This window comes from Schistocerca serialis, chromosome 2, assembly GCF_023864345.2.
Source record: "Schistocerca serialis cubense isolate TAMUIC-IGC-003099 chromosome 2, iqSchSeri2.2, whole genome shotgun sequence".
Lineage (NCBI taxonomy): Eukaryota > Metazoa > Arthropoda > Insecta > Orthoptera > Acrididae > Schistocerca > Schistocerca serialis.
The window spans coordinates 1045188971-1045205419 of NC_064639.1; the positions used below are offsets into that span (position 1 = coordinate 1045188971).

Genomic DNA, 16449 nt, shown 5'->3' on the forward strand with positions numbered 1-16449 from the left:
TTCTTTTGCATGACAATGCAAGACCACACACCAGTCGTCACACCTCTGACGAGATTGTCAAAATTGGATGGGACGTTTTGCCTCATCCCCCATACAGCCCTGACCTGGCACCATCAGACTTCCATCTGTTCGGGCCACTAAAAGAAGCTCATCGTGGGATTCATTTTGAAGATGAGGAGGCCGTCAAAACATCCGTGCGTCAATGGCTTAGGAAGCAGAGCTGTGATTTTTACCGTGCTGGGATACATGCCCTTGTTCAAAGATGGACCAAAACTGTAGAGATGGGCGGAGATTACATTGAAAAATGACAAAATGATCCTCAATGTTGTGGTTTTCAACCTATGTAATTGCATTTAAATTTCCTGACAATTAAACGTAGAAAAAAAAATAGGAGGCATTACTTTTTGACTGACCCTCGTACTTGGGTGAGTTTGAAAAAATGGTAAGAGAGAGAAAGTATTCTCCCCAACAAATTTATAACACTGATGAGACTGGCCTTAATTTTAGGGCATTGTGAACAAAAAGCCCGGCATCAAGAGCAGAAGACCGTGCTCCTGGTTTTAAAATGTGCAAAGATCGTGACTTTATTAGTGTACAGCAAGGCTGCTGGTAATCACAAGCAGCCTTTAATGCTGATGGGCAAATCTGCTAGGCCCAGAGCTTTTAAAAACTGCAACATGAAGTCCCTACCTGTATATTATCGCAACCAGAAAAAAGCATGGATGGATGGTAAGCTGTTCAAGGAATGGTTTCATGGCCAGCTTGCTCCCTCTGTTCAATGGTTTTCTTAAAATAAGTTGTCTCCCCATGCAATCCTTTTGATTGGTAATGCACCATCTCACCCCAGCACTGAGCAATTATGTGATAGAGAAATTGTGGCGAAGTTTTTGCTGCTGAATGTTATACCACTTCTACAGCTGATGGACCAGGATATACTGCAAACATTGAAAATGATTTACAGAAAACAATTTTTAACAATGCTAATCCAAGATGATAGCATTCCTTTAGTGGACAAAATAAAAAAGACTAATGTGAGGAATGTTGTTTATTGGGCTGCTGAAGCATGGCAGAATATTTCAGAAAATACTCTGAGAAAATCGTGGAGAAAACTGTGGACCTCTCTTGAATTTCAGGACAACCTAGTTGAAAATGAAGAGGAAAATCAACTACAAATGATACAGACAATCACTGTATATGAAAAAGCTAGTGAAGGAGACGTAGATGAGTGGATGGCAGCGGTTGGGGTATGTGTGGAGAACCTTACTGCTGGTGCCACTCAGTGATGCAGCAGAAGCCCTTGACCTCTCACTACGTTATTTGGAGCAACAGTCAACTGCTACACCTGCTGATTTGACATTTATGAGACGATGGTGCAACTATGCATCTTATCACAGACTGTCTTCATTACGTTAAAAAACAATGACTGGCTTTTTGTCATCTAAAAAGTAGGGATAAAATGTCCATTGTATTTTAGTAAGTTTGACAGCTTTTCTTTCATTGTTATGCATTGTTTAAATCTAATGTTTTCTTGCCAATTTTTCTAATACAGGTTTACTGTACTGCGCAAATTAAAATAGTGTGTATGTACAGCAGTGAACTGCACAGTTTTCCATACTTAATCTAACATTTTTCATTTTCAGATTAACCGAACATTCGGAGAAGCGACTCTTGGTTTGAAAGGACAAGGCTGAATTTGGAGGTCATCATCATACTGACTTATCATTTTTGTTGCAAATCATCTGAATGTTTTGCCATGCATGAACCTGTGCATTTTGTGGTGCTATTGTGGACCATTTGATTTTTGTCAGACGTTTTATGAGGAGTTTATTAAGTATATGGGTTCATTGGGAGGGGGGTTAGAGTTCAAGTTGAAGAGTGGAAGAGAGCATGATGTTGTTCAGCTCTCAGTTTTTGAGGGCAGTAAGTTCTGGGGGGGATGGGAGGGGGGTAGATAGTGCAGATGTCAGTTTTAGGCAGTGCCAAACTGTACTAAATTGGTTCTAATTTCTTTGACAAGAGAGTATGTCTAAGAGGATTCTGACAGTTTTTTTTGTTGAAAGTGGCTGGGCTGTAGGCGGGACAAACATTTGCTAATTAACCACAATATTCAGATTATGTGGAGGGCTTTACTAATACTTCTCAGGGGCTGTAAAATCTGTTATTGGGAGGGGTAATATGAGATACTCTATTCTTTTGTTGGTTTAGTGCAGTATTTTATTTGCAATTTTTTTAACCTTTCAGTCTATTGGAATCGCATGCTTGGTTAGATCCATTGTTGTAATGGCTCTACTTTTCTTATGTTTTTAGTTGTTGTTTAGCATATGTAATATAATCAAAAATTTTTGATGCTGTGTTTTCTTAGTTTCCATTATTTTAATTTTGGTGTGCAAGAGACTTTTTTAAAGAAACCAACAAGAATTTCGAGATGCTACGCAATAGCGCTCATAATAAGAAGGAGACGACAGAGAAGTGGGAAGTCAAAACAATGACGACCAGTAGCAATGCTGTGTCACAGGTCATGGTAAACAGCCATGAGGAAACACCTGCGGATGATGCAGAGAAATAGGAATGAACTGCTGAGAAAAAGTGATGAGATGTCACCCAGTTCCCAAGCACGCATTACCAAAAGACCAACACACCTTTGATCTTGTTATCCATGATAATGAAAATGTGCAATGAGGGAGGAAATTGCCCAGAACTCCACACATGGGTACAAGGTGCACATCAGCACTTGTGGGAGTATGCTGATGAACTCATCTATAAATTATGACTGGAAAAGAAAAAAATCGATTGGGAGCGTCATGAAAACAGACAAAATTTTAAAAACTGGGCAAATGGAAAGAGGAAGTCAATAGAGAGACTGTAATAAAGTAATGCAGAAGATGGCAGTAAAAGTTGATCAGAGCAGTTTGGTGAAAAATGAAAGCACAAAAAGCGAAATAAATACATATAAGAAATGTAAGTGAAGGTTGGAAAGAAAATAGCTGTCAAATTTGCAAATAAATCCATGAAAGACTATTGGGAGAAGGTCCTGCAGTGTGGTGAAGTGTTAACAAATTCCTATATGCAAATTCATAAATAATAATGGACTGATCTACATGCATGTAAATCAGTACTAGAAAAGATGTAGAGGCAAGATGTTTGTTAATACAGGTGGTACAGATAAATAAACAAGAGGACTAGCACAAAAGATTGAAAACAGATTCCTTCTCTTCACATATGGTAAGTGCCTCCTACCCTGGGTTTCTGTGCAACTTTTCCAAACTATACCCTGTTTCCTAAATCTCACCAGTCCTTTTCCTTCATCCCTCTTCCTTACCTTTCAACAGTTCTGTCAGAAGAAGGAGCCACTCACACTGAAACCTTGAAAACTTAATACTTTTTATATGTGTGTTCTCATACTGCTGCTTGGTGAGTAACTTTTTATCTATCCAATTACTTTACTGTATGCATGGTTTTTCCATTGTTGTGTTAGATTTTAGTTTGCCCTTGCCCAAAACCCCCACTTTTCCAAGGTAGTCCCATTAGATTAAATATTTATTATTACGAATAATAGCCAGCCGGTGTGGCCGTGCGGTTCTAGCCGCTTCAGTCTGGAACCATGTGACTGCTGCGGTCGCAGGTTCGAATCCTGCCTTGGGCATGGATGTGTGTGGTGTCCTTAGGTTAGTTAGGTTTAAGTAGTTCTAAGTTCTAGGGGACTGATGACCACAGATGTTAAATCTCATAGTGCTCAGAGCCGATTTGAACCCTTTGCATTACGAATAATGTCGTGAGATTACAATGCGGAATACTGGGATTACAGTAGATGTCAGAGGCTGTCTGTGGCTGTTTTAGTTACTTGTGTAAGCTATGATTTTAATTTATTTCATGTATGGTATTTCCATTTCTTTTATGAAAATCATATCTAGTTTGTGATATAATTCATGGTTCAGTAATTACTCACACAAACTATTGTAATTTGTAGTATGTATGTGTGTTAGCTTTTATTTCTATAGTATATTCATTTGTTTGTGAATAATTACTGTTGTTTTGAAAAAACTCAGTGTAACATTGTGTTGAAATTTTGTCTGTGTGTAGCATTTTTGGGTCAATTATGACATCACTGGTCAAACCTGACAAGTAGAATCATATGCTGCAATTTATTAGATGCTCTGAATAACTGAATGTCATTAATATACGTTAATGATTTACTGCTCTATATTCATGAAGATGCAAAGCTAGTTCTATTTGCTGATGATACAAGTATATTAATCACACTCAACAAACAAGAATTAGCTGGGGAAATTGTGAATAATGTCTTTCAGAAAATTATTAAGTGAGTCTCTGCACATGGATTGTCATTCAATTTGGATAAAACTGTATATGCACTTCTGCACAAGAAATGGCACAACACCATTAATAAGCATGGACTCTGTAGCTAAGGCACAACATTCCAAATTTTTGGCTGTTACACCAATGAGAGACTGAATTGGAGAAACACATTGGTGATCTGCTGAAATGTCTGAGTCCAACTATGTATGCTATTAGCATTACTGCAAATTTTGGCAATAACCTTATAAATATATTAGCTTACTATGCCTATTTTAATTCACTGTTTTCAGTTAATTCATCATTAAGGAAACAAGTATTCATGGCACGTAATCAGAATAATAGCTGGAGGCCTGCCACGGTCATTTTGCAGGCAAGGAACTAGGGATATTCACAGTAACTTCACAATGCATATATTCACTTATTAAATTTGTTATTAATAACCCATCTCAATTCAAAAGCAATATCAATGTGCATAGCTGCAATACACTTGGAGAAAGGCTAATCTTAACTATTTTGGGTTAAATCTAACATTGGCACAGAAAGGGCTGAATTATGCTGCCACTAAAATCTTTCATCACTTATCAAATAGCATCAAAAGTCAGACAGACAGCCAACCAGCACTGAAAAACAAATTAAAAGAATTTCTGAATGACAACTCCTTCTGCTCAGTAGATGAATTTTGAGATATAAATTAGTAATCTTTTTATTAAACTGATAGTTTCCACTTCATTGTGAAGTGCTGTTTTCATGATATATGCAACAAGTATTAATCTAATCTAATTCATGACTTTCTTTAAACATTCCTGAAATTAAATAACAAAATTCACCTGGAAAAAAACAAAAAAAAAAAAAAAGAAAAGAAAAAACAGTATTGCTCACAGATGCATATGGTAGACTCTCAGATTATGCAACTGTAAACATACAAGTTACTTCCAGTGCAAATAGATTAATTAAGATTAAGTTACATTCATTTAATGAGTTCAACAATTAGTGAACACTTTACAAACTGTGTTTTAGCCAAAAAGAAAAACGATCATCACATAAAAGCTGGTAACAGAGCAGCATAGATTTTTTATCTGGATCTACCTTAGCCAAAACTTGCGTATTGTTTATTCACAGGGAAAACCACATTTGTGCCAGGGAAGGTCTGTAATTAATATTTTGCTGCTGATCATTATGGAAAGTTTATTTTATATGTTGTCAAATGAATTATTGTTTTATCATGCACCTATAATCAAGTGGGTGTAAGACATTTCCTGAGTGTTGCAGTGGGCTGGCTACAGCAACTCCGCACACCTACACCTGTCTCAACCAGTCACATGAAATGACTTTGTAAACATCTCTCAGCAATGCCTCAGTGTTGTCACAGCTCTACAGACGGCTATTATTTCCATCTACAGTCATATGCCCTTAGCAGTGCTGCTAGTTGTCAGGGATCTTCTTATGCTGACTTGACTATAGTGGAGCACTTATAATTAATACTAGATACCAGTAATAAGAAAGATACAATTTGTGCTGTACTGGAAAAGAGATTGAATTTCAGCATGATGACAAATCCTGGCTGAATAAAGACCATAAATAGGGGCAGTCATTTTTCAATCAGGAGTCAGTCTGATACTAGGAATCAGTGTACTAGGTCAAAAGCACTTCTATGTGTGATTCTGTGAATAAGTGGCCCCTGTCATCGTTTCCTGCATGACTATCTACTGTACAGTGCTCTTCTATTAAAAAAATGGTACTCTATTCTTGCATGCACAACTATATGGAAAATAGTGTATCTTAATGTGAGCAAGAAAATATAAATGTGAATATTATGTTAAAGCAAAGGAAACAGCAGAAAATACCTTACCTTGATTCTACATCCTGAACTCTTCCAATAAAAAGGATAGCTTTGTTAACAATACTTATGAGCAGAAACAGGAATGGATGATCAGCTTTGAACACAACAGGGCGAGGTATAGTTGTTCGCAGAGACGTTGCAACCATGTCAGCACCTAAAAAGGATGGTTTCTCATACATTTCTGATATCACTCTGTTTAAATCATCAAAATTTTGAAAAGAACTTCAGATAAGATTTATCTTTTATCACTAAACAATACAAAGTAAATATTAGAAGCCAAGAAATATAGTGTGGTATATAAGACATTGAAGTTATATTTGGCAGGAGGAGAGTTGAAATCACCATATTCCTACCCAATGTCGCACCCAGGAATTCTCATATGGGCGGTAAGGAGGAGGGGGGATCAAGTCATGAATGCTGAAAAAGAAGTAGGAGTCAAGACACAAAGCACAATTTCTTACAAAATATAACTTAAAACTACTGGAAAATTGAGTTTATTAATAATCAATACTATTAGTACTACAAATTTATAGTATGTTTCTTCTCTACAGTCTCTCAGCCACTGTTGGAATCACTTCTTGTAAGTTGAAAAGCAATTCTGACAAATGAGGTCCTTAATGGATGAGTCAACTTTTTGAAAGCTTTTATTCAGTTATGAAGATCAAGATTCCAAAAATTGCTCCCTGCAGCCATTCACCCTAGTAGGCCCTCATTTGTGTGTAATTGACCAAAATAAATAAATAAAATAAAAACAAATAAATAAATGATAAATGGAATTATACATGGTGTCCTGAGGTCGGAACTTCAGGTTCTGAAGTTTCTGGGTTGAGTTTCATCAGGTGTTTTAACGGTTTTTTTTTTTTTTTTTTTTTTTTTTAAATTCTATATAATTTTTTATGTCTATTCCTTTGTAATATCATTTTAATTATCATATGAACTTTTTCATTTGTTCTCACTTTTTTCACTCAGAATTTAATTATACTTACCTATTACAGTATTTAAATATTTGAAATTCTGATTTATCATATAAAAAACAAAGACGGAATAATCTATTTGTATTGGAAATGCAAAGGTGTCAAAAAAACATTTTTCGTTGCAAGATGTGCATTCTTTGTGATGGTAATTGTCATACAAATGTTTAAAACATATCCTAAATTCCTGTTCCACTCCTGAAAAAATGATGCAGATGAAGATTTAAACAAAAGGAGGGATCATAAGTAAAATGAAATTCAGGAAAAATGAGGAACGGATGTAATGAACAAATGGATGAAAAAATAGCATGATAAAATGAAAAACATTAAATTGAAGTTAATACATAAAATTAATTAAAAATCACATGAACAAAGATTTGAAGGGGAAAAAGGACAGGAAGAAAAAGGAGAGCAAATGAAGAAGGTCATATGACAAGTAAAATGATATGACAAAGGAATAGAAATAAAAATAATGATCAAAGTCATTTTGATTAAAATTTAAAAATAGAAAGAAATTTAAAACACCTCATCAGATTTGAACTCACCACCTTCTATACATGAAAGTCTACCCTATCATTTACGCCAGACAACCACTCTGCAAAATATGAATTATTTAGTGTTACTGAGCATCACACTAAATTCGGATGTTTTTTAGATGGTTTCACAAAGTCAACCCCACCACTGGAGACCACTCCTTGTGAGCATCAGAATCAAAACTAAAATGATGGCTGTTTGCTTTCCAGTATCTCACTAATCTTTTCCAAATTATCAAAACAAGCAAAAGTGTAATATTCATTGAGCTTCGTTTTCACTTTATATTTTTTATTTATCTGTTTGTTACAGCTTCACTTTCCAAGCTTTAAATTGTAAAATTCACATTAATAGTGATTTAGTTTTCCTTATTTTTCTGACTTCCATTGAATGAAAAAAGTCTTCTGTTTCTGAATATCAATGAACTTTTATTACAGATATGTGAGTCCAAGCATCCTGCTTGAGTAATAACTATCCTCATATTAACTAACAGCCTGTAGTGCCTTGCTTTGCTGTGTTGTATGTGACTGTTACAACGAGCAGTATAGTATCCCAGCCTCTCTATTTGATGTCAACATATAATGAAAGCATGTCTGCCAATGTTTTATTAACAAATTTTGTGAGGCCATTTGACTGTGGATGGCAGGCAACTGTCTTTTTGTGGATGATGTCGCAGCATGAAATTACATCAGATACTAGGCTTGACTGGACAATCTTTCCATGATCAGAGATTATCACACAGGGTGCTTCATTCCTTAAAATGATGTCTTTTACTATGAACTTTCCTTTTTCCTGAGATTCAGCAGTCATCACAGCTTTGGTGATAGTGTAGTGGGAGAGGTAGTCAGCGAGAACTATCATCTCAATTCTCCTTTGTCAGCTTTGCAATCCTCCCCAAGAGGTTGATTCCAATTTGGTGGAATGGCACTTCTGCATGCAGATTCGGTACGAAATGCCCCAAGGGCAAATGTATCATGTTCTTCCATCATTGGCATTCCTTACTGTGGCTCACAGTGCCTAACAGATTGGTGGAGACCTAGCCACTGATACATAGTTGTTTCTACCTGGACTCTTCATGAATCTCAGGTGACTATATATAGGGGCATTGTGAAATACTCCAGAATAACTGACGCTAAATAAGCTGGGATTGCAAGTAAACATTTCTATCCAATTGGATGGTAGTTCCTCATATACAATTCCAGTTTGGTCAGTTTTTCAAGGCACAGTGCTGGATGTCCCTCTGTTCAGCAGCAAAGTCATTTAGTGCATCAGTGACAGATCTCATCCACACTGCTTTGTTGCACCAAACTACTTCTTGAAAGATCCTTGTTTTTTTCATTCAATTTTGTATACAACTTTGACAGTGTACTCTTGAAGCCACAGTGCCCATTTTGCCAGTAATCCCAATGGGTCCTTCAGGCTAGTTGGCCAGCACAGACAAATGTGGTCTGTCACATCAGTGAATGATTTGTCAAATAAATTTGGTTAGGATTTTTGATAGACCAAATAACTGCAAAGCACTCATTCTCTATTGTAGAGTAGTACATCACAGACTTGGACAGTACTGTGGAAGCATATGTCATCACCTTTTCAGCAACTTCCTGAATTTGTACTATAACTGTGCCCCATAATTGCTAGTATCAGTAAGAAATGCTATCTTGGCACTTTTCCATGCAGTGCTATAATTGGAGAAAATGTTATTGCCTCCTTAGGGACTGGGAAAGATTTTTCTTGCACATCATTCCAGGAATATTTGGGATCTCCTTGCAGTAGTTTCTGTAAGGAGCATTCCATGGTACAAAAATCTTTTATGAATTTCTGGTAGTGAGTGCACTTTCCAAGAAATCTTCTCACATCATGAGTGTGTCAAGATGTCAGAAAATCTGTGAGTGCTCTTATTTTCTTGAGATCAGAACAGACTCCATTGCCATTCATTAGGTGCCCATTAATTTTCTCCCTTTAGCAGTAAAGAGGCTCTTTTTCAAATTCAGGCAGAGGCCTGCTGTCTAAAAATGCTTCATCACTATTTTGAACCAAGCTTAGATTTTCATCAAAGCCCTTAGAAAAAGTGACAATGCCATCCAGATAGCAAATCACATCATTCATTTCAGGTGTCAAAGCAGGTGTTCCACCATACTTTCAAAGGTGGCTGGGACATTACATGCTGCAAACAACATAACTTTTAACTCACATAGGCAATAAGGTGTTATAAAGGCAATCTTTTCCCTATCAGCCCTGTCAGCCTCTATTTGCCAGAAGCTCATCTACATATCCATAGCTGAGCGATACTTTTCTCCTTTCAGGCAGTCTAGGGTATCATCAATGTATGGCAATTTTTTTGTGACTTTGTTCAGGTGTTGGTAGTCAGCACAGAAACACTTGATAAGGACACAGGAGAAGAACAAGGTCTCTCTGGAGCTCAATGATGTCATCTTGCAGCATCTTCTCTGCTTCTTCTTGGAGTAGCCATTTTTCAGCAGGCAAAACCCTACAGGAGTGCTGGCCAACTAGTGGATGATCCACAGTGTTATATCATGTTTACCATGGGCCTCTAGGTCTGTCTTTTCCTCACTCTAGATTTATAAGTATCCAAATATTGTCACAGAAAGTTTAATGGTAACTGACTTTTTCCTTGGGTAGGTCAGGTCCTCCTGACAATAGTAGCTTCCTCCCCTGCATTATCTGTAGTGGTAGAGGAACACAATTCTTCACTTATGGCACTATGCTTGTAATGGAACTCATCAAAGGCTCATTTTCCCTTAATATTGTCCTTCTCAATACACTCAAGTAAATGTACTACTCAATACATGGACTTCCTTCAGAGATCATAAAAATGTGCACTTGTTATTTATGATTAAATGAGTTGTAGAGTATTGTTTTACTTATGTACAAAAATAAAAACTTGTAAATTATTTCAAAATAAGAATCAAACCTCAAAATGCTGTGTTGAGTATGTTCTCTTCTAATTTTAAGGATGACTTCTTAAGTTGTAAAAATTACCATTATTATTATTTACATAATTTTTTATTTTAATTTGAGAAGCATCTGCAATGTAATTTTTATAAAATATTAACAACATATAACTTTTACCTTTGAATGTACAGATCAATACATAAATTTAAATATTATTGTGTTGCAAGCTGAACAACGCTGGTCACTTTTAGTCTATCTGTTCGTGGTTCAGAAGGTGGTAGTTGTCACTGACGGAAGTGTGAAAATGGATACTCATTCTTTTTTGTACTGCATAAATAGTGTTGTTAAATGTGCCTTGTCTGCTTGCATGAATTAAAAAGTGAACACAAACTTTTCCACTTTTTATTAGTAATGTTAATACGTAACATGAAATGAATACAAAAACCTTCTGCACCATCTAGTAAAAGTTCATACCTCAAGATGACAGTGCCAATAATAATAATAATAAAGTACAGAAGCCACTGTAAATCGAGATAAGTTTAAATAATTATTTACAACTTTCTGATTGACAATCAGATTTACATTCTAAGCCATCACCTTTCATCTTCAGCTCTTTAAGCATTGAAGGACAGTGAGCCAACCCAATTCACAGGTAAATTGAGGTTTCAGACACTAAAAGACTGTGATTTTCGGTTGCCCTGAAAGGTGAATAGTGATTAAAATATGTGGGCATCAGTCAGGATGTTAATACTATGTGTATTAATACAATAAAATGTCACAAGAGCAAGAATATAATATTATTGGAATTGAAAGATGTATGAGTACATGAACAAAGGACATGTATCCTGCCAGATAACCAATTCACTGTTGAACTGAGGTTTTCAACAAACATTGTAATTTTATGATGTCATGGAAGGTGAACAGGGATTACATTGTGTGGGGACCAGCCAGGATGTTAATACTTTATGTGTTAATGTGATAAAATGTTGCAAGAGCAAAAATATAAATATTGTTGGAACTGAAAGAGGTACGAGTATATAAAAGAAGGACATATATCCTTTTGGCGGCACTGATGATGGCAGGATATGGATATGTGAAGTTAAGTACAAATTTTATATTATGCAGTGCTCTATTGCATTTTATTGTCACATGTGGCAGTAAAAGCTTAGGAAACTTGACAATAACTGAGCCCAAAATAGAAACAGTACTAGATAGACGGGGGTGATGTATGCTGCCCCTATGCGGACTGTTGCTTTTGTTCAAGGCAGCTGCATAATGGCTGGAACAGCTAGAGATAGCAGGCATGTGTGATTGAGGTATGTTTGCTTGTGTGGATGTGTGTGTGTGTGTTCCCTCTCCGAAGAAGGTGTTGGCTGAAAGTCCCAAAGCATAATTGTCTTCTTGTTGTGCCTGTCTGCATCTCAATGTGGCATCTTTAAGGTATGCACCAATCTATCTTTTTCATGATACTGTTGATAGTCCAACCTGGAATTGCCATTGTTTGAAGGAGCATGGCGATTTGGATCACATATTGTAAGAGAAATTTTGAGAAACTGTGAACATGCACTGGATACACCAAAGTTTGGGTGTTCAGAGTACTTCTCAATATTAATATGACATGTTAAGAACTATGTGTTGAAGTGTGCTACATGTTTACAGGGTCTTTGTGAGATTTAGGGGTAGTGCTGATATCAGGGGTAATATCATTAAAGATGGTACCTTGTATGACAAGATAACAATGATGGTGTTTTTGATGTTGACTCAGTTGACAATGGTTTAGAAGGTGAAAATGGTCAAGTTAGGGAACTTTATTCCGAACTGTGTAAGTCAAAACTATGTGCTTCTATTAGGAAATATGCTGAAAGTTCATAATAGATTTACTATGGATTTAATGCAATGAGAAAAATGCTAAGTACATCATATAGTTTTGAAGATAAAAATTCAGAGTGAAACTCATTCCCCCCCCCCCCCCCCCCCCCCCCCCCCCCCTTAAAAAGGGATTTTTTGACGCAGTACATAGTCATAATGACTCATATATCAAGCATGTTTAGATGATACAAGTGCTGCTTAGTTACAAAATTACTGATGTCCTATGCTACAAATTTAAATTTAGTAAATACGTATTATTACATTTTTCATAGGGCACATTAGACTCAAACCACTAAAAGTTGTATTGAATTTATTGTCCTTTAATTTTATGGAAACCCTTTCAAGTTACCAAAATTACTATTATTATTATTGTTATTATTATTTATGTAATTTTTGAATTATAATTTGAAAATCATGTGCAGTGTAAATTTTATAAAATATTAATAACTTATAACTTTCATCTTTGAATGTAAAGGTCAATGCATAAATAGCTTTGTATGGCAAGTAGAGTGTCACTGGTCACTTTTATTCTAACTTCTTGGAAGTTAGGAAAGTAGCAGTTGTTGCTGATGAGGTGTTAAAGACAGATGCCACTTCTTCTTTGTACTGAATGTGCTGCATTGTTAATTGTAACTTTTTTGTGAATTAAAAGGTGAATATAAAGTTATGAAGCTTTTATTACTAATGTTAATAAACGAAATGAAACAATTTTAAAAAAATTCAGCAACATGTAGGAACAATTCATACCTCGAGATGGCTGTGGCAGTACTAAAAATGGGCATTGTAGATCTAAATAAGATTAAGTAATTATTTGAAAATTTATGATTGACATTCAGATTTGTGTTCTTGTGGTGATGCATTACTATGCATTTGTACCAACTACACACCCGCTCTAGCACACAATCTCGTGCTGTGACGTGTCACCCGGCAAGAATTGTGTACTTCCAAGGATAAGAGATTTATCTGCTATGTGCCTTTTTGCTGCAACATGTTCAGTTTCCCTAAAGCATGCTACAGGAAGCATTCCCAACTCCTGGCACTTCCTGCACCAACACTGAGCTTTCCACATGATAAGTGCAGCGATTTAACATTCCTTTGGTGTTACGTTTATGTTCAAGTTATTTCATTATCAGAACATAATGGCTTTCCATAGTGCTTCCAGAGAGGTGCATAACCCGTGAAGACATCAGTGGTGAGTCAGTTTCATGTATCTATAAAGTGAACAGCATTACAGGCTCCTATGGAGGACTAGTAAGTGAGACTGATACCATATTTCACAGTAGCATTATTCAGCATCCACCTAGTGGTCTCATGTCCTGAACATGGAGTATCCACTTCATGAAGCCTATTTAAGTACAATGAGTGCAGCATGATCAGACATTCTTTTGTAAACTATACGCAAATCACTGCAGCGCCAGCCCTTTGGCTGTTAGGGACTAAAATCTCACTGTGTTAGCTTAGCTTCAGCTATGGTCTTCAAGTTCATTTATTTTTGTATTGTATTTTGTGATTTTATCACTGTGTTAGATTAATTCCACCCACAGTACCCCAAATTCCTTTTTGTATTTTCTATTTTGCTTTGACAACTGTATTAGATTAGATATGCTCACAATATCTCCAATTTCATTTATTTGTATCTGCGTATTTCCTTGATCACTGTGTTAGATTAGCTCTATTTCTCATGCTCTCTTAAATAACTGTGTGAACTGATTCCTCCAAACACAGACAATGGACATCCCTAATGTGCATGTGTAATGCCTTCATGAGTTGTGGGGATTACTGGACTGACTGAATTGAGAATTTCTTTCATAGACATTTTTGTGGCAACTTACATTGTAAATGGGTTTCACAATTAATCGTGTCTGTTAATGTTTGAATAAAGGAACTGCTTTGTATTCAGATGTCTTCTTACTGCATTGTTCCCATGCTTTTTTACATCCATTTACCTTCCTTGCCTGGCAAACCCACGGTATCCGCTTCTCATGCTTAATGAGAAATGCGATTCCACATTGGTGACCCTAATCAAACAACTCCCTCCCCCCCCTCCCCCTTCCTCCATAGGTCAAGCTCCATACCATTACTAGTGACCAGCCACACTGAGTGACTGTTGACGTCATGTACCCCACAATCTCACTATCGCTCACCGTACAGAGCCATGTGCGTAGTGCAGCACACTACTCCACTGTTCCAGTGCTAACGCAGTGAGCAAAGTGTCATGTCACAGGATGAGCCTGGTCCTAACTTACCACTACCTTTGGGTTTGGCCCATGATAGTACCAAACACTCCTCACACACACAATCAACAAGTGCATATGGTCAGGTTTCATGCCTTCCTCAGTCACTGTGCGCACCTCACATCATCCTGGAACATCCTGCTCCTCCCAACCCCCAGCCAGCCCATGCTGCCATCCACATGCCACCTCTTCACAACTGCTACTCTTGGTTGTGGTTTCCTTATGCAGAATCAATATTCACTGGTTGCTCAATCACCAGTCACTACATGAAATTTGCACTAACAATTGCACAACACAAGCCTTTCACTGCCGCTGAGATGTGTGACATTATAACAAGCCCACCACAGTCTGGCAGGTTTGGTGCCCAAAAATATGGGTTGATAGCATGACTGGCCAGCTCAGAAATGCACAACAAGTGTGTACTACCATTTTCATACCTTATCAAAAGATCTGTTCAATAACCCAAGTAAATTCTAGCCCTTAGTAAACCTTTTGAGTGGGTCTAGGGCTTCTATCTAGTCCATCATTGACTAGTCTGGTGTGGCAGCTGAAGATAGCAAAACGAACACAGAAGTTTTAAATTCAGAGTTGAAGAAATTCATCATGCAGGAGACTCATGCAAACATACTGTCATTTGGCCACTGAACAGACACCCTTATGGATGACATAGTAATAAGCATCCCTGGTGTAGAGAAACAACTGAAAGAGTTGAAAACAAATAAGTCAACAGATCTGGATGGAAACTCAATTCAGTTTTACAAAGAGTATTCTATGGCATTTGTCCCTTACTTAGCTTGCATTTATCATGAATCTCTCACCAAACGTGGAGCCCCAAATGACTGGAAAAAGCTCAGGTGACTCCTGTATATAAGAAGGTAAAAGAGTGGAGCTGCAACATTACAGACCAATATCCCTAAAATCAGTTTGCAAGACAATCCTTAAACATATTGTCAGTTCGAATTTAATAAATTTTCTTGATGCTGAGAAGCCTATGCCCACAAACTAGTGTGGTTTAGAAAGCATCACTCAGGCGAAACTCAGCTCACCATTTTCTCACATGATATACTGCAAACCATGGATGAAGGACAACAGGCAGATTCCACATTTCTAGATTTCTGGAAAGCTTTTGACATAATGCTCCCTTGCAGACTGTTAATGAAAGTATGAGCATATAGAATATGAGTCACCTAAGACTTATTAGCAATAGAATGCAAAATATTGTCCTTGATAGCGAGTGTTCGTCAGAGACAAGAGTATTGTCTGGAGCAACCCACAGACATTTGACAGAACTGCTGTTATTTTCTGTATACATAAATGATCTGGTAGACAGGGTGGGCAGCAATCTGTGGTTGTTTGCTGACAATACTGTGGTGTATGGGAAGGTATCAAAGTTGAGTAACTGTATAAGGATACAAGATGACAGACAAAATATCTAATTGATTTGTGAGCAGTAGCTAGCTCAAAAGATAAAAAAAAATGTAAGTTAACACAGAAGATCAGGAAAAACAAGCCTGTAATGTTAATATACAGCATTAGTAGTGTCCTGCTTGACACAATTACATCATTTAAATATCTAGGTGTAACACTGAAAAGTGATACGAAATGGAATGGGCTTTTGAGGATTGTTGTATGGAAGACAAATGGACGACTTCAATCTATTGGGAGAATTTTGGGAAAGTGTGATTTATCTGTACATATGACCACATATAGGTCAGTAGTGTGACCTATACATTAGTACTGATTGAGGGTTTGGTATCTGTACCAAGTTGGATTAAAG

General features: G+C 36.8%; 1 protein-coding gene across 1 annotated transcript in view; it reads right to left on the bottom strand.

Annotated features, from left to right (window-relative positions):
* LOC126458476 (serpin B6-like) overlaps nt 1–16449 on the bottom strand; it is a 238280-nt gene that overhangs the window by 16177 nt on the left and 205654 nt on the right. The window contains exon 8 of the mRNA XM_050095570.1: nt 6164–6308. Within this exon, the coding sequence (XP_049951527.1) occupies nt 6164–6308 (145 nt within the window). The remainder of the gene's footprint in view (nt 1–6163; nt 6309–16449) is intronic.